A 24,667-nucleotide genomic window follows, 5' to 3' on the forward strand; every position below is an offset into this window, starting at 1 on the left:
CATTAGTCAACGAACACAAAAAAATTCCAGATAACGTTATTAGAACGTGAGGATGAGAACAATCCGTTCTCAGCTTTTCCGGATTCATTTTTTTAGAAGACAAGAGTATTTCGCCAACAAACAGGTGTCCTCCACATATCTTCTGCCATCTAACTCACAATTATTTTCCGATAAAAAAGGCGCCCAGTAAATCTTAGCGCATGATTTATGTTAGTGTCAACTGCGATGCTGGTCACTTGGCAAGCGATCTCCTTCGTCGTCGTTTTCAGTGCCTTTCCAGGCAACGATGTTCACTCAATTTGGCAGATAAATGTGGGCTTTGCTGTTATGAGAGTTCCGAATCATAACACCTTAATTACTCGCGGTCACAACAATTTGCCCATTGGCGTTTTCGTCTCCCTTCTCATACCAACACATCACAATCCACAAAAATCGACCAATTAACTTCTCACTAATTTCCGTAATTTGATATAATTTTCTTGTCAAATCCTTTCGAAAGCCGCATTCTCCTACGGCAAACGCAACATCTGCGAAGAATGCACTCACAAGTCGCTAAACAGCATGTTCACCTACGAAATAATTCCTCAAATTCATATTTAGGATGATTTTGACATCTCCTGTCTCCATTCAACACTGGAGTAGTTCTTGTTCGATGTGACGGTCTGCGTCTCTGCTGCCTCTTCTCGTTCCTTATCGTTCATCATAGATCGCAATCTCCCGCCTCGCCGAGGAGTCGCTGACGACGGCGACGAACCTTCGTGTTCAGGTGCAAGTCGACGTCAACAGGGACATTGTTTTAGTCGCATTTCCCTGGAATACCACCAGGATGAAATTGTAACTGTTATGGAACGAGTCTTTATGAACATGCACATCATCGAAGAGTAGTGCGGAAGAAACTAAATCTTTTAAGAGTATCACTTTGGAAAAAAAAGGATGGTAAAACCAGAAATAATGCAGAGAACTCCACTATACCTCAGTCATCCTTGCAAAATAACGGCGGCGATATCGTATACATATCAAATGATGAAATCTTAAAGAACAACGCTGTCATCTGCTCATTACAAGCGCAAGCGCACAGTCTGTCATTAACTAGTTCTATTTGGAATTGTCCATTTCACAGTCTGTAACGAAGTCAAAAAGCGTTTTGCTGAGATGAACGTTGCTTTTTAGCCTTCTAATAGGTTCACATTTCTGTGAGCCACTGCATTACAACTACATATTTTCAACTGCTTTTCAAGTGCGTAGTTGGGCTGCATGTTTTTTTCCAGCTCAGAATGTGGTTTATGGAAGCTCGGGAACTGAAAAGCACAGCTGCGGATTAGCAAGGGTGAGTCCGAAGTAATTGCGCCCGAAGGATATATGATATATAGTGGATATATTTTTCGAAGAGTAAAATGATAATTACATGTTTGTAATCTGCATACCATTGCGAACAATTTGATAACTCAAATAATTAATTCCACGGCTGTCAAAATGCTGAAAATTTGACTAAGGATTTTGAAAAATCGACTAAAGTCTTATGTTTCAGCTCTATAAATGAGCGACATAGTACCTTAAAAATTTTTTTCCCTTTCAAATTTTGGATCAAAACTTTTCATGCGATTTTACAAGTAGCTCATTTTTCTGTGGTTTAAAGGTATCACTCCACGAATCTGGGGTGGTGCGGGTTTCAGGTGGGTTATGCCAATACGGAGTCGTAGATTATGGATAGAAGGGTGATTCCGTCTATTTCCTCCTAATTTTTGTAAAAAACGGCCAGGAAGATACGGATAAGATAGATATCGCGCTATTTTCTATAACGAGTTCGATTGAAGCGCACCAGCCTTGTGCATGAGCCGAATTTCCCGGGCCGTTTTTTGCGGCAATTAGGAAGAAATGGACGAAATCACCCTCCTCTCCATAATCTACGACCCCGTATAGGAACTCTCCACCTGAAATCCGTACCACCCCAGACTCGTGGGGTGATGCCTCTAACGGGAATTTCTTCAAATATCATGTGGATATGTTTTTGCAAGAGGAAAAGATCAATTGAACGGTGCTGATTTCAAAAAATTCTGTATCATTGTACCTTATGAATTACGTTAATTTGAATTTCCTTAGTTAATTTTGGAAAACCTCCGGCTAGTATTGACACCTTCCGTTCGTCAACCGTTAAACTCGTCACTCTCGTGAATAATTTGTACGATAACGTGATCAAGTTTGTGAACTCAGTCAAAGGTTGTTAAAGGCATCACCTCACGAATCTGAGGTGGTGCAGATTTCAGGTGGAGTATTCTTATAAGTGATAGTAGATTATGGAGAGAAGGGTGACTCCGTCCATTTCTTGCTAATTGGCGTAGAAAACTATCCGGAAGATTCGGCGCCTCACAAGGCTGGCGCGCTCCAGTCGAACTCTTTGTAGAAAATAGCACGACGGAACGCTCGAAGCCGTATCTTCCGGGCCGTGTTTTTACGGCAATTAGGAAGAAATGGACGGAATCACCCCCCTCCCTATAATCTACTATCCCGTATACGAATACTCCACCTGGAATCCGTACAACCTCAAATCCGTACAGTCAATGAGAACATTATGCATGAGATTTTTGAATTTAACTTAAATAATAATAACAACAAATAATCCGACTCGTGTTTTTACCTTTACAACGTTAAAAATAATGTGACATGATGGCTATTTATATCAAGCCCAGGATAACATATACATAACTATATATACATACTCACATGGGTATGCACATACATGAGCAAAAATACGAAAAAATATTTCGAATGCTTCGAATATCCACCTTCTCAAATGTTTTCGGAAGTTAAATCTTGAACAAATGAGCACATCCATGTCAGATTGCAAAATTCCTACTAAACGTATACAATACACAGGCAATTTTCAATGGTGATTAAACCTATTTAATTACTCAATCTATTAATTCAATTGTTTAGTTAATTTAGTTGTTTTTTCCAGGTTATGATAATTATTTTAATTATAAGTATTAATACTTATAATTGAGTATAGTACTCTGCCATTGAAAAATACAAAACGCTTTGGTGTGGATTGCTAGAAACGGAATATGTCCTCGGCCGATTGCAAGTAGCAGTACCATTCCTTTTATCCCCTTTGTCGGATCCTAAAAATATAGCATATTGGATTCTTTTCGATTTAAAATAAAGAGTATAATTGTGGCTGGACGGTGCAGCGCAGTCGGGAGAAGGTTCTGTTGTGTCTGCACGATCGATTGGCGGTTCGAATCCCACTAGTGCCAACCAAGCCTTTCATCTCAATCTCAAGGTCAATGAATAGGTACCAGACTTGTCTAAGAGTATAAAAACAGTGTCTTGATTCATAGGGTAACCTCTACAAGTCATTGTACAGGCAAGACACGCGTTCGTAAACCCCAAACGATGCTGAACTGAAGTGAACGTGGGGGCGCACTTCAAGAGGATATATCAACGCTGAGTACTTTATCAGAAGCGTAATATATATCCGTATCGGACCGGGGCAATTTTATCACACGGAGGTCCGCTAACATCATCTGACTAAAGCGACGACGACGAAATATGGAAAAGATTGTTAACAAGGGCGCTTGCTTCGTTTGGATAATCCTCAGGATACTTTATCCATTATCCTTTAGAATTGTATTTGAAAACACCTACGGAGAATCTACATGGAACTTCTCTACTTTTGTCGGCAAGTTAGAAAACAGAAAAATTCGAATTCATTTGGATGAGGTTTCGAATTCGAATAAAATCAAAGATTCGGGTAAAGGGTCAAATAGGTCCACAAATTCGATCATTCGGAGAACTCTAGATGCGCAGTGTGAATATGCAAAAAATTGCTGAGTGAACTATGGTCCAACAAGTGTTTTCGAATATGAAACGCACATTACTTGAACTTTCGCGATGGGAAATTAGAGCAAAGATTGGCGCGATTTACACAAGTCGTAATAATGACATAGCAAAGAATCTTGTTTTTACTCTCAAAGACGTTTACATTCTACATAAGAAGCTGCTGGGCACAAAATATGAGCACTATCATCTCTGAAATTCACGCATGTCAGCGATACAGCACGAGAAAAAGGCACTCTCTCAAATATATTCGTTAGTGTGTCACAATAAACAATAAACAAAGAGGAGGCGCCATCAGTCTGAAAAATTTGTAGCGCTGAGAAAGATTTAGTTTGAACTCAAGCTATTCCAAAGTCCCCTTCAATTACATTTCTGGTTTGGATGTCACGAGAATTTCTAAGCGAGATATGCATATCTTATTCCTGATTTTTTGAATGCAGTGACGTCCTAAAAGATTGAACAGTCTGTCCACAACCTTTTGATTGATCATATTCGGCACCGAGAAGATCACTCCACGAATCTACTTCTTCACATCGAAATGCTGTTCGTTTGAAAAGTCCAGCTAAACAAGTGATGCTAACTGGATTGTTAACCACAAATGACTTATGACGGCTTTCCTTGTTTTCTTAATCATACCAAAATATTTGAACCACAATTTCTTTGGCGATTCTTGGAGGAAGATGGATAGCTAACCCTCAGCTGAATTTCATTTCACAATTCGTGCTCCATGAAGGAGGAAAAACAAGCATACCTTCCTATACCACACTGCTATTGTGTGGTGAATCTGTAATTGTCAGACATTTACGCAGACGAACTCTCTAATAATGCTGGAAATATAGGAGTAAACCTGAGTGATGTGAAGCCACAGCAATTCCTGCCACCTTAGCGCTTTCAATCAACTTAAAGGAATCACCCCACGAATCTCGGGTGATGCAGGTTTCAGGTGGGTTATGCCTATACGGCGTCGTAGATTATGGGGATGAGGGTGGTTCCATCCATTTCTTCCTAATTTAAGTAAAAAACGGCCAGAAGATGCGGCGTCGAGCGTTCCAGGGCGCAGTGCTCCACGAGTTCGATTAGAGCGCGCCAGCCTTGTGAACCATAATCTACGACCACGTATAGAGATAACCCACCTGAAAGTTGCACCACTCTAGATTCGTGAAGAGATGCCTTTAAATGGTAATCTAACTTTCAAAGAATTTTATTGGCTATGCACTCTTTTACATTACTTGACTTACTCACATGATTATAATAGGGCCAGAGTGACAAGAAGCCCGGTCGGTTACGTAAGCGACTGCCCAAGAAGCAGTGGAGATAGCGGTTGGAACCGAGGTGGGACCATCGCGAACTGCAACGATGAGCGATGTTATCAAACGTCCCCTCTTTCTTGACCGCTACGCTTCACCGCAAAGCTGCAAAGCACAGTTCTTCAGCTTTACGTAATCAAGTGGCGTAACCTGACAGACACAGTGCAACAGCGGAGCTCAGATATCCTAAAAATTCAGAGCTCCAACAGAAAAATTCTGAAAAATCTGACAAAATTGGTAAACTGATCAATCTAACGCAATGTCTGGAGCCTTCTTATTTCCTAAAAGTAAAAGTAGAACTGTGCTCAGAGAAAGATAACAACAGGTAAAGTGTGGCATTCACAATTTTCCTTGTTCAGCTTTTTTCAGAATAGTAAACACTGATAAAAGCGTCTACGGCTGATGCAATCGCTCCCGCATGTAACAACTCCGTGAACGTATTCTCGTTAATCGGATAGCAGTTGCCGAATTCAGAAGAAGAAAAAGTATAGTAGGGTCAAAACGATATGAAGCACGGTGCAATTGCGTACGCGGCTTCTCTCGAAGCGGTGCGGTGGAACGGAGCGGTTACGAGCGTAATGGAGGCCTTGCTGGCACCAGCCATCGCTGAAGTTTGCGACGGTGCCAACTCAGTTCCAACTGCTGCCTCCACCGCGCCGTTTCGAGCAGGTACCCAAATGCACTGTGCTTCATGTCGTTTTGACCCAACTATAACTCTCGTCACTACCATCACTCATGTTCTGGGATATCGCTTGCAAGGGTAGAATTTATGGATACTGAGTCCTGAGATCTAACCAAATGTTCAGAACCTTTGCTAAGAAGACAAATAAATGTACATCTACGTATGCAAATTCAATCTCTGTTGAACAATGGATTAACTCAACTGAGCCTTGAAAGATATTGTATTTGGAAGAGAAGAGGTGAAAGCCCGATAACTCCTGGAAAAAGAACCGGAATTGGGAGTTTCAGAGTGTTTACGCTCTTAACGGAATTAAAGGAATTGCAGGAACATTTGATACTTACAACAACATAGATGAAAAATTTATTCGAACAGTGAAGAGCCCGAAAAACAGTTGCGGGTATAGGATCAGCGATAGTCCTTCACAGTATGTAGTTTATGAGTGGTTCAGTAAGAAGTAGCTGAACTTTTGACGTCGAAGGACTGCCCTAGAATCTACACTTCCACTATATTCCTCTACTCTCAACTTAAAAAGAAACAAAATATATTTTACGAATTCAAAAGCGATAATCAGTTCTAAATTTTGAATTGCGAGGCCCATGGCGACCAGGATGAGGATCAAAGGTAGCCGTGTCGATGGTTTTATCCTCCCAGACAAGTCTGTACCATTTTATCGAACCGGAGGGATCAAAACTATGGTTGGCTACAGCGCGGTCGCGGTAAAGTTGGCAGGTAGTAAGTTCATAGATAGTGGTAAATGTATAATAGTAGCCATAATAAAGCTTGTGACATGCACAATTTAAAGACGTGCGACAAAATGCTGGATTTGTTCGAAGCATAGCGGCGATGAGGATGCACAGCCGAACAGGTAACGCAAAATAGAAAAATGTAGGGAGACTTCTTGGGCAAAAAATCTTTTTTTTTTTGTTTGCTTTGAAGTTTTTTGACCTCATTTTTGAACATTTCTTGTGAAAAACTGCAATATTCTGGGCGTAAGAAAAACATCGCTAGAAACAATGAGCATCGTTGTACCTGTTGAGGACCTCCAGGAAAGGAAAATGAGTAAGAAATTAACGCTAAATGCGAATATTATGTTCACCTTCGGGTCTCCGACCTCATCGATTAACTGATTTCTCCTTTATTCATTGTCAAAAAAAATCCTTACCCACCATGGTTGTTGCGTACACCTATGACGAATGTTACGCTAATTTTATACAAAAAAATTCCATCCTAATATTGGTTATTACTTGTTTGATGCTGATTTTATCGTACCGTCTTATCTCCTTCGAGAAGGTCTGGTGCAGTAGGTAAGAGGTTCCGCTGTGTCCGGACGATCGATCGCTGGTTCGTAACCGCCGTTGTGCCAACCAAGCCCTTATTCCCTTTTGGGTCGATAAATTGGTAATAGACTTCTCTGGAAGGATAAAAATACTGAATTGATACCGCGACTAGCTTACGCAAGTCATTTTATAGGCTAGAGATACGTTGGTTAACCTCAAAAGATCCTCAATTGAAGTGAACGTGGTGGCGCATCCCAAGCGGACTGATTAATGACACACACTTTATCCGTCTATCCTTTATCCCCTTCGAACCACTGGCTCACTAATCCGTTATTTTACTAAAGTTTTGCACATTAGAGTATTTTACTCCCACACCAGCACTGGTCGGCCATTCAGAGCGTCCACATATGTGGACAATATAATGCACAGCTCCTCTGAGTCCTTATGTCTATGTCCCGGACAGCTTTCACTGCAGACAGCGGAGCACGTAACTCAAAGGCATAACCCCACGAATCTGGTGGCGGCACGGATTTCAGGTAGAGTCTTCGTATGCGGGATAGTAGATTATGGAGAGGGGGTGATTCCGTCCATTTCTTCCTAACTGCCGTAAAAAAAATCCCGGAAAATACGGCTTCGGGCGTTCTGGCGCACTATTTTCTACAAGGAGTTCGACTGGAGCGTGTCAGCCTTGTGCGGCGCCGAATCTTCCGGACCATTTTTTTAACGGCAGTTAGGAGGAAATGAATGAAATCACCCTCCTCCCCATAATCTACGACCCTGTATACGAATACTCCACCGGAAATACGTACCACTTCAGATTCGTGGGGTGGTGCCTTCAAACGGGTGTGATGAAAAGGCTATGATCCGGTGTTGGATGATACGAATTCAGTACAAACTCCACTACTTTAGAGAAAAAAAAACGTCAACCTGCATATTTGCTTATCATCTACCCTAACTATTGGCGCAGATCCATGATTCCTTTATGATGACAGCGCCAACGGTTGCAAATCAGGATCAGCTCCCCTTACACGAACCTCCAATGTTTCGAAGCTCACATTCTGAGTGTGCGACGAATAAAACTACTACTGATATCACTAGACGTTTCTTGCAATCCTCCAATCTAATTCGACTACTACGTATCCTGTGAAACATCCTACTAATTCTCAAAGAAAGATGAACGAAATGCAAGGAGCTCGTTGGATTCGTTTTGGAAAAAAACTGGAACTGGAACGGAACGTCTTATTCGCTTAAATACCTGAAGATTTCTATTTCTGAAGATCTTATCGATGTCCTAACATTGGTAAACTATTAAGGAAAAAAACTGACTCTTTCTTGTTTTGAGAAAGAAAAGTAGAACATTTCGAAAACAAGCAATTTTTTCAGCTTACAACAAACTACTGATCATACAAAGAATTCCCAGCATTATGATACAAAGTAGAAAATTAGCAGGCACTTTTCGATTATATAAGGCGTCCCTGTAATAATAGAGTGTAACGCTTCATGGACTACAAAACGAGCGGACGACTAAGTGAGTAATCAGATGCCTACGGAAAATGTTTGTTTTCATCTCCAGTATTGACTAGCTTAACTTCACTGCCGCGCAGCAGCTGAATAGGTGTGGCTGCGTGCTTTTTTCTCACTATGCAGTCTCGCCGTTGTTTTGATTCTTCGGCGCAGTGTTGAGGCAAGAAAAACGTGTTCACATACGTCTTTCCTCCAGGACACAGTCGATAATTGCAAACAATTTGCCGATGATGAAATTGTAATTTCAGAATAGGGATAGGCCGCTGAAAATATAATGAAAAATGTTTAGATATATAATATAATGAAAAAATGAAATAATTTTCGAACAATCCATTCCAACGAAAGAAGATACTGAACGCGATAAAATCCTAAAACTAATCCCAGTATATCAACATGAAAGACCATATTCACAAGAATCCAAAGACATAAATTCTATCAAACAACCGTCGAACATCAAAATGCTCGAAGCCGTCAGAGAAGCACATAACATGAAGATGTACAGCATAACACCCGAGCAAACTGAGACCTGCAGTAACGATGAATAGAGACTAGAAGAGAGAGGTAGTTGTGTAAAGCTAATAAAATCTATTCCACGGCAATTACAGGAATGCCGTATGAGACAACTGATGCTCCGGTGAGATATGGTAGTTTGCACTTGTCTCTAGCTCGATGCATTGCTTCGACGAGTAGACGAAGTCGGCTGCAGCTACCATCTGTACCTGTCAGAGTGCGATTCCCATCAGATGAAAAGCATAAGTCGACCTAAGAAATTGATCAATAATTCACGGGAACAATAGTGTTGCCTTAAATAGCAACTTCACAAAACGTCATTTAGAGACATGAAAGATCTCGTATTAATCAAATATAAGATAAAACTAACCAAAAAGACCAGAAGAGACAACGAACTAATTTCAGTGTGGAAACTCACCAACGCCATAAAATAACGGTCGATTTCCCCATCTGTAACAGTCCACAAACACCCAACGACAGAGGGACACTGGGCTACGGTATAGTCGTGTACAGAACTCTTACCGTCCATACCCCATCCGAGTGGTGTGAGTTTCACGCTAGAAATGAGATTTCTCTTGTGTTAAATGGGTACATCCTCCTCAAAGTCAGTAGAAAGTTCCGATCCGAAAACGCAAGCATCTTGAAAATTCTCCTGCATTGAACTCTGCTATTACTTTTTCATCTTTCAGAAAATACTCTAACCACTAGGAATTCTTTATCACTCTTTCGATCGAAGGAAAGATTCCCGAATTCCCAAAGATTGCAAAAGGATCCTTTCATTACTTATCTTAGTGAGCAACAGCACGTGTAGCTCAAAATAGACGTGAACAACTGACCTTCCACATCCCATAAGTACGCTTACAGCATTGATCGTGTTCTCACTGATGACACGTCTACTGAAGTACCTGGATCCACTCCCATGACCCATATAGCTAAACGTAACTGCTTCTTTGCACACATTTCCATAATAACTAAGGTTATCACGAACACCACTTACAAGAACACATCACGCGCTCGAAGTGCTTCTTTGACTACTTCGGGGTCAGGGATTTTGCCAACAACTCCGTTCCAACCAAATTTCGATACATAATCTGTGATCCGCCTCTGAGTGTCACCAAGGTTATTGTCTGGGTCCAGTATGTAAAACGCATTCGAAGCATTTACTGCTACCGGCACCTACGATTATGAACTTTAGCAGCTATGATGAAAATATCGCATTGTTAGAGATGAGATTTGAAAATTCGTTCAAAAAATAATTTATAATAATAGCTTCTAATTAAATTAAGAACCCCAACCTCTTTTCTCATTCGCAAAGTCTGGAAAAGAGCATGGATAGAAGGGATTCGGGCTACATAAGGACTGTTGCGGAATACTGGTATGACTTCCCACGGAAATGTTGTTAAATCCTGAATAGTAGGTGATAGACTTCAACTAGAAAAACTAGAAAAAAACCCGAGAACAATTTTCAAATGTTTACCGGACAGACAATCAGAAACGTATAACACGGGCCGGAATCACTTGTTATGCCGCCGTTAACAGTTGCTGTTGCTATTCTATAACAAATTTTCATTAGTCGTATCGTAACTAAAAAAAATTGGAAAAACATACTTCGGGAAAAATTCTTGTATAGCTTCCTTTCGAGAGGATAGACCTACAAAATCGCAAATCCTTTCAACAATGCATGCCCATTCTGCTTTTTCCAATTTGGCAGCTAACGACACCAATTCCTAGAAATAGAACGAAAATAGATAACAGATGGCTGCAGAATGGTTCTATTAAAGAAATCATCTAAGGAAAGTTTTTGATGAGCAACGAAGAATTATCAACACTTACAGTGCTGTGTGAATTTAATGTGAAGGATGGATTCCGAAACGTTCTACCTCACTTCCTTCTAGCCAGTATATCTTCATAAACGATCAAAGAATTTTGAAAAACATTATTGATATTTTAAGGTATGATATAGCCCTTTAGCGGAAAAAGTCGCTCCATTCTTGATCTTGCGTGTGTGCGTTGCATTCGAGGTGCATTCTGCAAGGTGCTCCTAAGAATCTCTGTAGAAAATCACCCAACCATTCATTGCGCTTATACTAAAGTTGTTGTACTTTCTCATGATGCAATTTAGTTAAACGACGCTTGATCGACACCTGAACCGTGCACAAGAAACAAAAAGCACTTCGTAGCAAATCGGAGGGCTTAGTTGTAGTCTTACATTAATATAGTAATAGCTTAGAAATCAATTTACAACTTCAGAGCACGCGAATTGCTTCATGAAAGAGAAATCTTCATTAGGAAAAGTCGATGTCAATTTCTCACCACATCGATTGAGGGCCAGAAAACTCGGTCATCGCCGGAATGAATAAATGAGCATTTCGACCCCGAGACAACATCAGCTATCGAGCCATCGCAAAAAAAAAAACAAATTCCAAATCTCACTTTGTCCCTTTTATAAAGATAACATAAGACGCAAAGTGAGTTCATCCTGATGAGTTATCGCAACCAGAATAAATGTGACATCACCGAAAAGCCGTTCCTCACTCAAAACAATGTCACAAAGTAGCAGTACAACGAAAAAAAAGAACCCAGGCATCTAAGCTCGCGAATTTAGATCATCCGAACACTCCATATCTAACTAGGCTAAGCAAAGCCTCCACCACCGATGGAATCAGTGCTTTTCCGACAGCAGTAGCCGAAAATTGCCAAAATCAACGAAGACGACAAAGGTGAGAAGAAAGTGATGCACGCAAGATGCTCGATGGCAATGAGGTACAAACCATCTGCCAACTCGTAGCTCCAGCTATCGAAATCCAAGCCTCAAAAAAAATCCGCGACGCAGGCGAAGAAGATGGCTGCGTTCAGATAGACACCACTAGAGTGGTAAAGTAGCTACTTCGATTCAAAAAGAATTTACCCACTCAACTTGACCTGATTTACTTGCCTTATCTAGCCACCTGCTACTACTCTATTCGTCGCCGTTTGCCTGCATGTTCGCCGAGGTCCGCTGCACTTGAGCACAACTCTGTCCAAACCTTTTCGATCAACAGCAAGAGCTCTCTAGAATCCATGCATCCATCAGTGTTCCACATCCCACGAGATAAGACGTTTCTCGTGAACTGCCGATCGACGTCAAGAGACCCGATTACTTCAGGTCAACAATATCAGGTACTACACCGGAACGGAAAGTTGTAAATATAAATTCCACGCTTCTTCCTGGTATTTCACCTCCTTCAGTTGGACTTTAGCAGTATGTTGAACAACAGAACCTCTTTACAATAACTAGGTAACTTCCGGCATAACTGTGCAAGTTATACAGCTCGTACGTGCCCACTGTGAGGAGGTAGCAATCAGATCCGCCCACCCAAAAATACAGTAGATTTCGTTTCGCTTCAGTAACTGATCACCAACGAGACTGGAGCGTTCTGACCAATGAAAAAAGCGGTGGGCTCAGATGAGCTGATCATCGACCGCATATTGTCCGTCTTCCTCTTCCATTTATATCAGCGAACTCTTGATTGAGAAACATGACGGAGTGCAAAAAAAAGTTGCGACTCACCTTCCTTGCTGTGGGGGAAAAAGAGAAAACCTCCAACCGCTCTTAAGAGAGCTAATCAACTGGATCAGAATTATTAATTTATAGTCAAATAATTCTGATCCAGTTTTGGCTACAGCTCAACCAAATCAATAAAAAGCTACTTATTCAACGTCCCAAGATTCAAGGACAGTCGAACATGGGTACTGACTATTTATAATTATTATTTCCTACTCACTTAGTGTAAGCTTCAGGGCACATCGACAAAGTTACCATCTTCACTCGCCTTCATCAAAACCCTCTCCATTCCTTCTCCTTTCCATGCTACGAGCATCATCACGCGAAACCTACGGGACATATGATTTGGACACTACACTACGCCACTTAAGTCATGCTGGTATCTTGACATAAGGAAGACAGAAAATAGAATGGGATACCAAAATCGTCTCGTCGTCGAAAAATGGGATATATGACTAATAATACGAAGGACAACAACAACATCAGAAACAATCAGAGTTGAACCTTCCCATAACTGACACTTTCAATTGTTTGAGCAGGAGATGTTATGTTGAAGATGTTTGAAGATGCCACAGTAAAAGGGTTCACAGCACTCAACCATAGTCGGGTCAAAACGACGTGAAGCACGGTGGAGCTGCGTAAGCGGTTGCGCTCGAAGCGGTGTGGGCGAGCGCCGCGGTTAGAGGATCTCCGCTGCCACCGTTCATTGCTGTTCGTGATGGTCTTACCTCGATTCCAGCCGTTATCTCCACCGCGCAGCTTACGCGACCGCACCGTGCTTCACATCGCTTTGACTCTACTACACAGCAGCACCGTCAAGAGCGGAGTTCCATCTGCAATGCACCTGTAATGCGATGATGTGTCAAAGACCGTTCTTCGATGGAACGGCTTTTTATGCGGAAATATTACTAAAGCCCTCGATCTCGAGAGCTGAAACAACGCTGGATTGACATTACAAGCGCATAAGAACAGCCTATCTTCACCACTTCTGAGCCCTCAACAGGGTAAAAACCCGTCATCTAAGCAGTAAAACGGCAATTCCGGCAAAATACAGATGAATGCCAGGGAGAAAGTATACTTATACTTAGTGTAAAGCAACACGTATTCCATCGCATGACTGTTTCTGCAGTAGTTTAGGCCCAGATGGACCCTGATTTGATTTACCACATTGAAAAAGAAAATACCAACCTTTGCATAAGACAATGGAAGCCGCGAGCCATCAGACGACTGCGAAGCATCTACTAAGCATTTCGCTATGCTCAAACCTTTACGATTCAAAGACATTGACGGTAACATCAAGGGAGCAGCTGGACCTAGCAGGATTTCCTGTACCCGGGGAATGAGGTTCTGAAATGTAGCAATTCATGCGTCAATAACGACAAACAAACAACAACAATGAAGTGCACCTTAAGATCCCTGTCAACGGCTCTTCTTGCTGCCCAGAAAGCTCTTGCGTCTTTTGTCACTTTACCGAGACAACTTGTTCGAGCATTTTCGTCTATTATCTTATCCATCAATGACTTCACTAGATCTACCTTAATGATCATTAATAACGTTTAAATCAAGCAATTTTACGGAATCAGCAAAACTTCGTTTACCTTTGACTTTGGTGCCAGCGGAATTACAATAGGTTCCCTGTCCTTATGTATTTTGATAAGATGAAGTGAACCATCATGCGACATAGCTAGGTGCACCAATGTAAAATCTGGAAGGCTTTTTACTAGGCTCGGCTACGATAAGAAAGGACAGGCAGTTGACGTAACCAAACCTGAGGGAAGTTTCTCAACCATCTTCTTGAAAAGTGTAGGCTGCGAAAATGCGAAACCACTCATTTTGCCTGATAAAAGACGAGAATGTTGCCTTGTTGTCAACATAATTGATTCGGACCACATCATAGCCTCTTCCCATGGACCTTTAAAAGTCATAGAGTGATGCAAACGAAAATTATACTTCAACAAAATATGAGTGACATTACATTTGCTGTACTCTCCCAAGAAGGAGCATATAGGAAAGCGCCAGTCTCTGAACAAGAAAATGTTACTCAAAAAATGTGTGTTGTGTAAACCTCAAAGCTTAAAGTAACGAATGACGCAAAATATTTATAACAGTATTAAAGAAAATCATGTAGCGAGTGAAAAGTTTTAAAAAAATCGGTTTTTCAACATTTCTTCTCCTGACATGTGAAGACAAACCTGTACAGCAAATGGCAATAAGAAGCATACTCCGTCCACGCATCAGCAATTACAGCTTCGTCCAGTTCCTTCTGTTCTTCCTGCAAAATGAAGGCGTTAAGAATTTCATCGACGTAGCTTTACCTTTCGTAGCTGCTCTTCGACAATACTAACAAACTTAAGGTGAACTCTATAAACTAAGATTTTATTAGATATGAGCGAGTGGGTAGAACCAATTCAAATAGAACCACTTTATTTGGGCTCTCTGGGCATTCGATAGGCCCTCAAACATCCAGCGTCAATAGCATAGCAACATAGAGCAAGAATAGCTACATTTACTGTCGCCGCAACTGAAACCTAAGTAAATGCAGCAGAAGTGCTCGAAAACAACAAGGATAGTTATATCACATAACAAAGCAAAGACAAGGGGCGAGCTCAGAATATAGATCATGGGTAGCTATGTGCACTGAGAATTCAACATAATGCTGAAATCTATATCCTTAAAATATTCCCAAACGACATTGTTGAAGGGAGTGTGACTACATATAAAACAAAGTTTGTTGTTTTCATTTTTTTTCTGTTTTCAAAAGAAACTACTTCGAAAAAGTTACAACACGACGCCTGGTGAAGTTTGATAACATTTGATACTACAAACATGTGAAGAAATGAATTTTAGGTCGGCACAGATTTACAGTTCTCTTCAGTTCAAAAAACTCATTGAAATGGTTAGAGTAGTTCCAAAAATCAAAGCAGATCATCATAGATGGTTTTTTGTGGAAGCAATTACAATTACATAGTTGATCAGTGACTTTCTCAAAAACGCAACAAAGAACAAGAATAAATATTAAAACTGAACGAGGAACTATTTAAAAAAAGAACCAAAGGAAAAATGGGATTGACTTTGAAATACACCATAGTAAGATCTCAAATACATGTTACCTACCGAACCCTCACAATCACTAGGATTCAGAGTCCTACAAATAGGAGAGAATAGATATTGAGCCACGGTAGACTGGAAAAAACAATAAAATTTTCAATTTTTATACTAACGTAAATAAAAGAAAGAATGAAGACGTACCATAACCTTATTTGCTAGGGAAGCGCCCATCATCCAATCGTAATGGGTAGGTCGCAAAACCTTCTGGATCCGTTCGAGCTGTGAGATAGCTAGTCGATAGCATATTGTTCGCACTGAGGAGTAGCTACAGACCTGTGAATCAACAATTCAGAAAAAGAAGAAACTTCTTAGAACGCAAAATAAACGCAATGATAGCAGGGACATCGCGGGGTTTTTCATCTTTTGATTGATCGAAGGTCGCAGAACTCTGCTAGAGCGAATACGAGCAATAGATTGCAAGGTTTGTCAATTTAAACGTGGGGTGGAGAATAGATCAAGGATATACCTGCTAGGAAAATAACGGATAGGGCAAATAAAAGTGACCCAAGGGGAAACGTTCCAGGTTACAAAGAAACACATCAAAGGAGAGGAGATAGTTCGCGAACTTGCTTGTAGGAGATGTTAAAAATGGCCACCGTTAACCTCGTGGCACCTTTGAGCCCTGGCCAGAAAGCTGTGGAACGCAGATCGAAGCTGAACAGCTGGAATTGCTGCAGAAGGAAATCAGAAATGGTTTGCGGCAGTTATTGAAGACTATAGGACTTGTTGCGACACATGTTAGTCTTCAGGGTTCCCCACAAAAAGTAATCGCAGACTGAAAGATCAGGTGACTTGGGTTGGCAGTTAGAGCTGCCCTCAGCTAAGAACACTGCCAGGAGTGAAGATTGCGTGAATGTGTTCCATGGTTCGGCGATCTGGACACCGCATTATTGGTCCCATTTTCTTTCAGCCGTAGGTGAATTCGGAGCGTTACATTTCCAATGTGTTCAATTCATTTGTGGCAGCATTAACTGAGGAGGAAAAGGCCTACAGTTACTTCCAACTTTCACCCAAGTGCAACCAACACCTCTCATAAGATTGCAGCAACTTGCTGACGAGGGCTCAAAGGTGCCAAGAGATGAATAGTGGCCATTTTCAACATCTCCTATAAGCAAGTTAGCGAAATATCTTATTCCCTTTGATGTGTTTCTTTGTAACCTGAAACCTTTATTTGCACCACCAGTTATTATAGACATTCTGTTGAGCGCAACAGAAATGGTTGAGGTCAAAATCGTCAATGTGTTGTCTCTTATAAAACCCAGATAAACACAAAACTACTAGGTAGGCAGTGATTCGCTTGCTGCACACAATTGCTCCTCCAAAATCCCATAAACATACCGATGTCATGGCAGATCAAAGATGACAGGTTTCCACTCATTAAACCAGATTCAAGAAAAAACGGTTACAGTGATGGTAAAGATTAGGGAATAAAACTGAAAAAAGGCAAAAATAAGAGGTACCTTCAGAGCGGATGTGATTATTTGTTGTCTAAAAGTTTTAAGCGTGGAATCGTCACGATCCCATCCACTGTCTTCTAAACTCCGCAACCAACGAATGGCACACATTGCAAAGGTCTCACACATAATCGAAGGAGGGCGCTGAAACAAAATTGAATACGATATATAGCGTGCGATAGATTCATTGAATGATTGGACTACACAGATCAAGTACGGATATCTCTGAGTACCGCGATTTCGATTTTAATATGTTTCGGAATAAACATGGACTATACTGCTACTATACTCCTTTAGGTTCAATGGAAGATGGGTATAAGTCTGTGGTTCGATTACACCCATTACACAAGAACAATCAAGTGTTTTATCCTTCTAGAGCCAATAAATTGGTACCATAGCACGGTCAAAACGACATGAGCCACGTACCCAATTGCGTTCGCGGCTTCTTTCGGGGCGCTTCGGTGGAGCGTGGTGAAACGCTTGATGGCACCACCCATCGCTGCAGTTTGCGACGTTCCCAACTCGCTTCCTAATGCTGCCTCCACCGCGCCGTTTCGAGAGCGTACGCAAATGTACCGGAACTACACTTGTAATTCATGTCGCTTTGAACCGACTATAGATTTGTCTGGGAGAAGAAGGACAATTCACTGATTCTCTCGACTTCTCCTTTACATGATATTAATCCCAAAGAGATGCTGTAACAACCGCTGTCCCAAGAAGAATCGACCTCACGAGTGCTGGTTCGGAGGAAATTCACTTCTTCTTTCAAACTTCTGAAGTCAAGCATGCACCCTTGTAGCTCGTTCTGCCTCTTGCCTGCAGCTCTTCTAAAAATTCATCTCACTTCTGCATAGTTTTGAAGGTAGTGTTCAGCGAAATCTTGCATTCTGGGCACTCTTTAATACTAAATAGGACGGGGAAAGTAGTTTGACGAATTCAATGACAAAGGTCGTATCCAGCAATTTCCGTGATATCGCCACCGCCTGCAAGTGCAGTTGTTATCAACTGTGGTATAATAGATTCCACCCGCTCCACATACTCCTGATCGTGAAAAATAGTGAGAACACAAAACCTCCCCATCTCGAGTTAAAAGAAGCATTCTACATGAAGCCAATAAAGGGTCCCGTTTTACAAGGCGAAGGCGACGAACATGGGGGAATCTGTAACCATAAGATCATGTTCATCCTTGATGTGTAAACCAGACAGCTACACCTCACACACAGTTGTTTATAAAAAGGCTTCCTACTTATGTAAGTTAAAAAAGGTATGCCGCTTCTGCAAGGGAATTAAGAAGGCTCGGTGGGGAACTTTGAACAAATCAAATAAACATCGTTGGATATGTTGCTTAATCTCGACATCTCTGTTTCAAGTTGGTTACTTCAGGAACCAATATACCTCCATAAAGCTCAAATTTACGCAAAGATCATTACTCTGCAGTACTACCTTGTTAGAAAAAGAAGCCAAGAAGCGGTCAACACGCACATCAAGAGCCACCCAAACTTCATCAGATGCCGAAACTAGGCAAACTACACCCCTTGTTAATGTTTTATCTTCGAAAAAAGAGTAAAACTCGGTGTGAAAAAGTAATTATAAAATAGTACAGAAGAAATTAAAGATAGGAAAAAACCAAAGCATTGAGCGCTGTGACAAAATTCTACTAACACTGCGGCTAACATTCACCATTCTGCATACAAGGATTCCATTTATGTCAAGATGAAGCTGCTCATCTTTCAGCTGGTATTGATATATCATTTTACTGTTAGCTGAGGACTGGGAAAGAAAGAGAGTGCACACTGGATAATTAGATAAAACAAGACGCTGCCCTCCAAACTATGGAAAGTGCGCAATTCACATCCAGTCCGAGCCTTATCATATTACATCAGCTATTATATCGCTAATGTTCCCGAAAATTCCACTTAGAGACCGATTGAGATAGACAGGGACTAATGCAGGAAGAAAATGCGCTTACAAGAAACGTAAGTGTTACTTACCGGTTTGACCTTTCTGCCTAGAACCGCGCATTGTTCCGCAGCTACACAACTGCGCAAAGTTTGGAACTTTTTCTCAAGACACTGCATCGATTCCTAAACACAACGTACGAGCGGATGACAATCAACACACAGACGCAGAACTGCCGTCGCACTCACATGAATGTAGTAGTGAGTGCGGGGGTAAACACATGTTTTGTGAAAGATAAATAATAATCTTGGGAACGATTCTTATCAAACTGCTAATAGAAAACCAGGACCTGTGTCGACTCACATTGGACATAGACTCGTTGAGGAACGAAGACATCCAGTATTCAAAAGCAGCATTATAGTTTGTGTTGCACAGCTCACAAGTGTTGCAATCACAACTTTCAGAGAGTTCATGTAAGGAACACATTGTTCTGAAAACAAGACCAAACAGAAGAAAAGGGCAGGATACTCGAGGGCAGGATCATATTAGCCTTAAATTCTTACTCGGATAACGTCAACTCATGAAATGAATCGATAAGCTTGGATGCGATCCGCCCGGGTGATTTGCAACGTAAAGGCGTCTTGGCGGATCTTAAATGAGAACCTCTACAAGTTAATCAAATAGAATTTTTTTTCCAACAGGACAACGACCTTATGGTGTGGCAAAACCCAGTTTACATCTAACTGTTCACAATGCCGACAATTTATCGTGCAAAATAAATACCTGTTCGTAACTTACTCGAGTCTTAATTCCTCGAATGACTCAGCCAGTGATGCAGCAATGGACCGATGAATCGCGCGAGCAGATGATTTATTCGCGACCGGAGTAGAAGTGCAAGGGCTAAACCGAAAGATATGAACGCATGTCATGTCAAATCAGTAAACACAAAAGGAAACAACAAAACTAACCCTGTAAAGTCATCATCTGGTAATTCTACTTCAAATAGTGGCTTCTTCTTGAAACAAACGAAGGGTAATTTTGAAGCAGAGTTATCGGACTGAGGAAAGAAATACAAGATTATGGTATTTCGAGCAAGGTACCAAAGAGCTCACGGCGTAAATTATGTGCATGATATCCATACAGACTGTGAGATCTTTCTTGAACTCCTGCTGTACAACACACGAACGTATGAGAACGTTAACATTAACAAACTGTTGGATTCTGTAAATATGTAAAATCTGTAAAAAAAAAAGTATTTTGCATACAGTAATTCGTTTCATCTGTCATTCGCAATACAGCAATTAATGCAAAGAACTTCGCATGGATGACGGAGGTTAAGAACGAAAATCTAACCGTATATGGGAGATGAAACAAGGCAAATAACATTATACCGACATCACCGAGTTCACCACGTAGATACCTGAATAGTACACCGGTTTTCACTGCACACCACAGTCCCACTTGCGAAATAGCAGCAGCATCTCGAACCATGCCTACATTCAGGAGCTCAATCGCGTAGTCCCTTCTCAAATCACAACTTTCAGCGAACGATGAGCATGCTTTCACTGAAAATCTCTAAGAATAAGAACTAAGTTGTGCTATGTAAAAAAAGACGAGTGCAAAGACAAGCGGATCAGTCAGGGATAAGCAGAGCTAGGGGAAATGTAGTTGGTGGAGGAGAGAAAGACGGGGAGGCGGCACTCAGTGGCGCCCTTATTTCTCCACGCTCTAACTTTTTCTCTTAGTAACTTTTGCTTACGTGTCGTAGATCTTCTAAGACTAATGCTTAGGCCTTATGGCCCCCACTGATTTAAAGGCAGTATACCACGAATCTGGGGTGGAACGGATTTCAGTTGGAGTATTCGTATACGGGATCGTAGACTATGGAGAGAAGGGTGATTCCGTCCATTTCTTCCTAATTGCCGTAAAAAACGGCCCGGAAGATACGGCTTCGAGCGTTCTGGCGCGCTATTTTCTACGAGTTCGATTGGAGCGCGCCAGACTTGTACACGCGCCGCATCTTCCGGGCCATTTTTTTACGGCAACTTAGGAAGAAATGGACGGAATCATCCCCCTCTCCATAATCTACTATGCCGTATACGAATACTCCACCTAAAATCCGTACCACCTCAGATTCGTAGGGTGATGCCTTTAATTATTCACTTCGAGAAATAAGGCCGCCACTGAGTATCCTCCAGCTACAGTTTACCCCAGAGCAGTAGTTTGCGATCTAAGCACGACATTCCTCTAATTTTCAGCGACTGATGGATTACAAAAAACTGCTCCATTTTCTTTGACAGTTTGTTAGTATATAAAGAAGCACACAGCACTTCTAGATACTTTAGCTGTGGAAATGACTCGATATTGAAAAATCAAAATGATGCTGAGATTTCAACATGCAAATTGAACCTGAGTTTGTCTGAGCTTAGTAAGCTCTCTCAAATAAAAGAACAGAGAAACGAGTTACACGAAACTTAAATGAGTTACACGTCAGAGTGCGTTCAGATATGCAACTTCTCATACAGTTAAATGAAGGAAAAAAACAGAAGAAACTTAGAAATTTGTGCAGCACACCATCACTGCAAGCAGTAAGATCGTAAAGTTCAAAGTCTCAAACATAAAAATGAAGTGGGACTACCTGTCTGTTAATAAATCTTCAATCCCTAGCTTTCTCGAGAAGAAAACAAAAAATGAGAAGACTATGGAACTCACAGAAGTCCAAAGGATCTGAAGCCATCTTCTTCAGATCCAAAGGGATCTCTTCCTTTTGGATTCCCGGCATCCTGTTCTTCATAACACTTTCTGCCTTCAGAACCGCTCGATGAAGGCAGTTGAACGTATCGAAAAGCTGCAAAGCTTGAAATACCCTCAAGGTTGATGAATACACAACTTCTTACCTCAAGATTTCCCACTTTAAAGCTTGCAACTTTCGGCAAGTGAGCTGCTATCCAGTTCACGAAAGCCTGGGTTTCGAACACCGGGAATGTGGTTCGCACATCAGCGTTTACTTTTTCCGTGGCTATCAATATTGTTTTAGCAGATATTGCCTAATGAAATAATCATTGTAATTTAAACCACAACTTAACATACTGTTTTTTTTTACAAAAAAAAATACTAGAAAGACGACAATAGGACCTACTCTCGTTCTCTGATCACGATTGAAATCTACATAAGCCTTGACGACTTCAGTCATAGACACTAGCTGTTCTACAAGGTGGTCATCCATCCCGTTTTTCTTAGGAGGTTTTGCTTCTTCAAACGCCAAAGCCATTTCCGCCATCTCCCATTCACCTGCATAACAAAAACATGGAAACTTATAAAAATTAGTAGTGTTGCAGTTTATTACGCGATCATGAGGAATGAGTTCTAGTCCTAACTCGGAATCCGTGTGAAGGTCTTAGGTACTAGATCCACTCTTTTCAGAAAAAAAAAATTCTTTCGGTTGTTAGAATTTATCAACGCTTCGTGACGGTTAGACATGACAATCGTTTCTAAGCACACCAATTCCACTTAATTTTTTCACAAATTAGCTTCCTCAATTTTTTCATTGATTGCTTTTTACTTCCCCTAAAGATCACTTGATAAATTACTCCCATACTACTGAATAGATGACATCAAGAAGGTTACAATACCGATCTCATTATTAGCCATGAAACCGTGCTAGCGTGAGTGTCGAGCTGTTGCATCAGACTCTTCAACGCAATGTGCTCTGGGGAAGGAGGAGTCAGAGTGTTATGGTTTAGCAAGTGCGGGGAATAAAAGCTCTGAACTTTCACCATACTCACTGTCGAAGACCTAGTTGTCTCTTGAATGATGGCATACCACACAATATCACCTTGGGCACCTTGAGCTTCGTGACGCTCTCATTCACTACCACAATTTTGGATTAAAGGCAGTTTAGGGCATAGGTGCGAAAGGGAGAAGCCGGACGCTCCTTAAGTGAAGGGGTCCTTTCGCCAGCGGTCCAAAAGTGAAGGGGTTAATTTTGCCAACCGTTTAAAAGTGAAGGAGGTCCTTTCTCCAACCGTTCAAAAGTGAAGGGGGTCAGAGCACCGTATCCGACTATCACATCTATGGTTTAGGGTCAGGCCAACATACTCTGAGTATAGGACATGTATAAATGTGGCTCCCCACATTCAAGAATGAATACTATTCGCCGGATGATTAGGAGGAAGGCTATGGAGACGGAACCGTATGCCACTTCCAGCGAATTAGCAAACCCGCTTGGCTATTACCATTCCATTATGCGCACGGCCAAGCGAAGACTGGCAAGTTGCAGAAACTTGGACCAAGGGCGCACCGCTAACTACGAAGACCTTGCGGGAAGGAAAAGAACATGCCGTTCGACTTTGCGAGAGCGAAGAAAGCATCTCTTTTTTCTTTCCCTCCACATAAAGATTTATCTTATTGAAGACGTTGATCAGTGAATATGGAATAACTGAACAGAATCCAACTAAGTGCTGTTACGACTGATTTATTCGTTGCAATGTCCCATTAGAAAGCCAAAACAGCTGAGGAAAACGGAAATAACAGAACAACTTATGGTGCACTTACCTAGGTATGCAGACCACCGCAAAGCCAAAATTCTGGGGATCAAGCTTTTAGGTTCAAGATGAATGGAATGTCGAAGACATAGTAAGGCTTTGTAGTACTGAAAGAGAGAATTCGCCACTCTCAACATAAACCACTACCAAAAATATTTGCAAATTGTTTCTTACGTCTCCATTCAGGAAGAAGCACGCTGCAAGCCTGAGAGGTAGTTCTGCATAAGAGTTTTTCCGCGACCCGTCCCCTATGACCGGTTGAAGTTTTTCCTTCCATAACCGGTAACACTTCTATGATATATATTACCAAATTATCAGAATTAAGTCCGCATGCAACAATCAGGATAAAACCCACCATTATATCTCTGTAGACTTTGATTTTGCTATGGGCAGATACGAACTTCTTTATTGCTGTCAAGTATTTAGGGCTCGACGTAGGTTCACAAACATGTTCGGGCTTGAATTCGTCTTTCAAATGATTGAAAGTCTAGCAAATCAGAGAATTATTTTAGAACGATACGAACAGCTGTTTGATAACGGTTACAACCTCTTCTTGGACCATTGTGAGATCAACGATATAACAACGCAGGTAGTCCAAGCAGTTCTGGTACACATCTCGTTTGTTTATTGAGGGTGCTTTTTTGGTCATCTAAACCGTAGACTATATGTGCTATGAAGAATCATTCATAATTACATTTTATCATTCATTCACATTCATTCTATGCAAGGAATCATGATGAAGAACATGCGATAATGATCCGAAGAAAGAATAAATAATACCAAAAGCTTCAAATATTCATAGAAATATGAGCGAGAAACCAGTGCGAGGAGACAACAAGGAACCTTTATTTGAACAACAACCCATGGATGAACCCATCAAACCAACACAACATCGTTTCAATTCCTGTCGGTAAATTTAAAACATAAATACTGCCGCTCATTCATCTTTCCGATTAAGAGGAAAACTCGTCCTCTGTCACA

The 24,667-nt window shown here is 41.2% G+C and overlaps 1 protein-coding gene across 3 annotated transcripts; it reads right to left on the bottom strand.

The window, feature by feature from the left end:
- Nucleotides 1-7,086: 7,086 nt before the first annotated feature.
- RB195_002706 (uncharacterized protein) lies at nt 7,087-24,335 on the bottom strand (the record flags this gene model as incomplete). Of its 3 annotated transcripts, XM_064200085.1 has the most annotated exons (32): nt 7,087-7,237; nt 8,652-8,890; nt 9,231-9,389; nt 9,556-9,694; nt 9,974-10,069; nt 10,135-10,313; nt 10,433-10,543; nt 10,615-10,690; nt 10,746-10,864; nt 13,870-14,028; nt 14,088-14,216; nt 14,280-14,386; nt 14,450-14,593; nt 14,657-14,703; nt 14,874-14,953; nt 15,796-15,864; nt 15,931-16,062; nt 17,250-17,387; nt 19,235-19,327; nt 19,506-19,632; nt 19,706-19,792; nt 19,941-20,042; nt 20,111-20,199; nt 20,255-20,363; nt 20,563-20,707; nt 21,855-21,990; nt 22,040-22,189; nt 22,282-22,433; nt 23,697-23,793; nt 23,861-23,977; nt 24,042-24,173; nt 24,234-24,335. In XM_064200085.1, the coding sequence occupies 32 exons, from the start codon at nt 24,333-24,335 to the stop codon at nt 7,087-7,089; spliced, it is 3,912 nt and encodes a 1,303-aa protein (XP_064055966.1). The 3 variants fall into 3 exon arrangements, with proteins under 3 accessions (XP_064055966.1, XP_064055965.1, XP_064055967.1); XM_064200086.1 differs by lacking the exon at nt 15,796-15,864; XM_064200084.1 differs by lacking the exons at nt 7,087-7,237; nt 8,652-8,890 and having other exon boundaries at nt 9,213-9,389.
- Between the last annotated feature and the right edge of the window lie 332 nt (nt 24,336-24,667).

This window comes from Necator americanus, chromosome IV (genome assembly GCF_031761385.1).
Source record: "Necator americanus strain Aroian chromosome IV, whole genome shotgun sequence".
NCBI classification, from domain to species: Eukaryota; Metazoa; Nematoda; class Chromadorea; order Rhabditida; family Ancylostomatidae; genus Necator; species Necator americanus.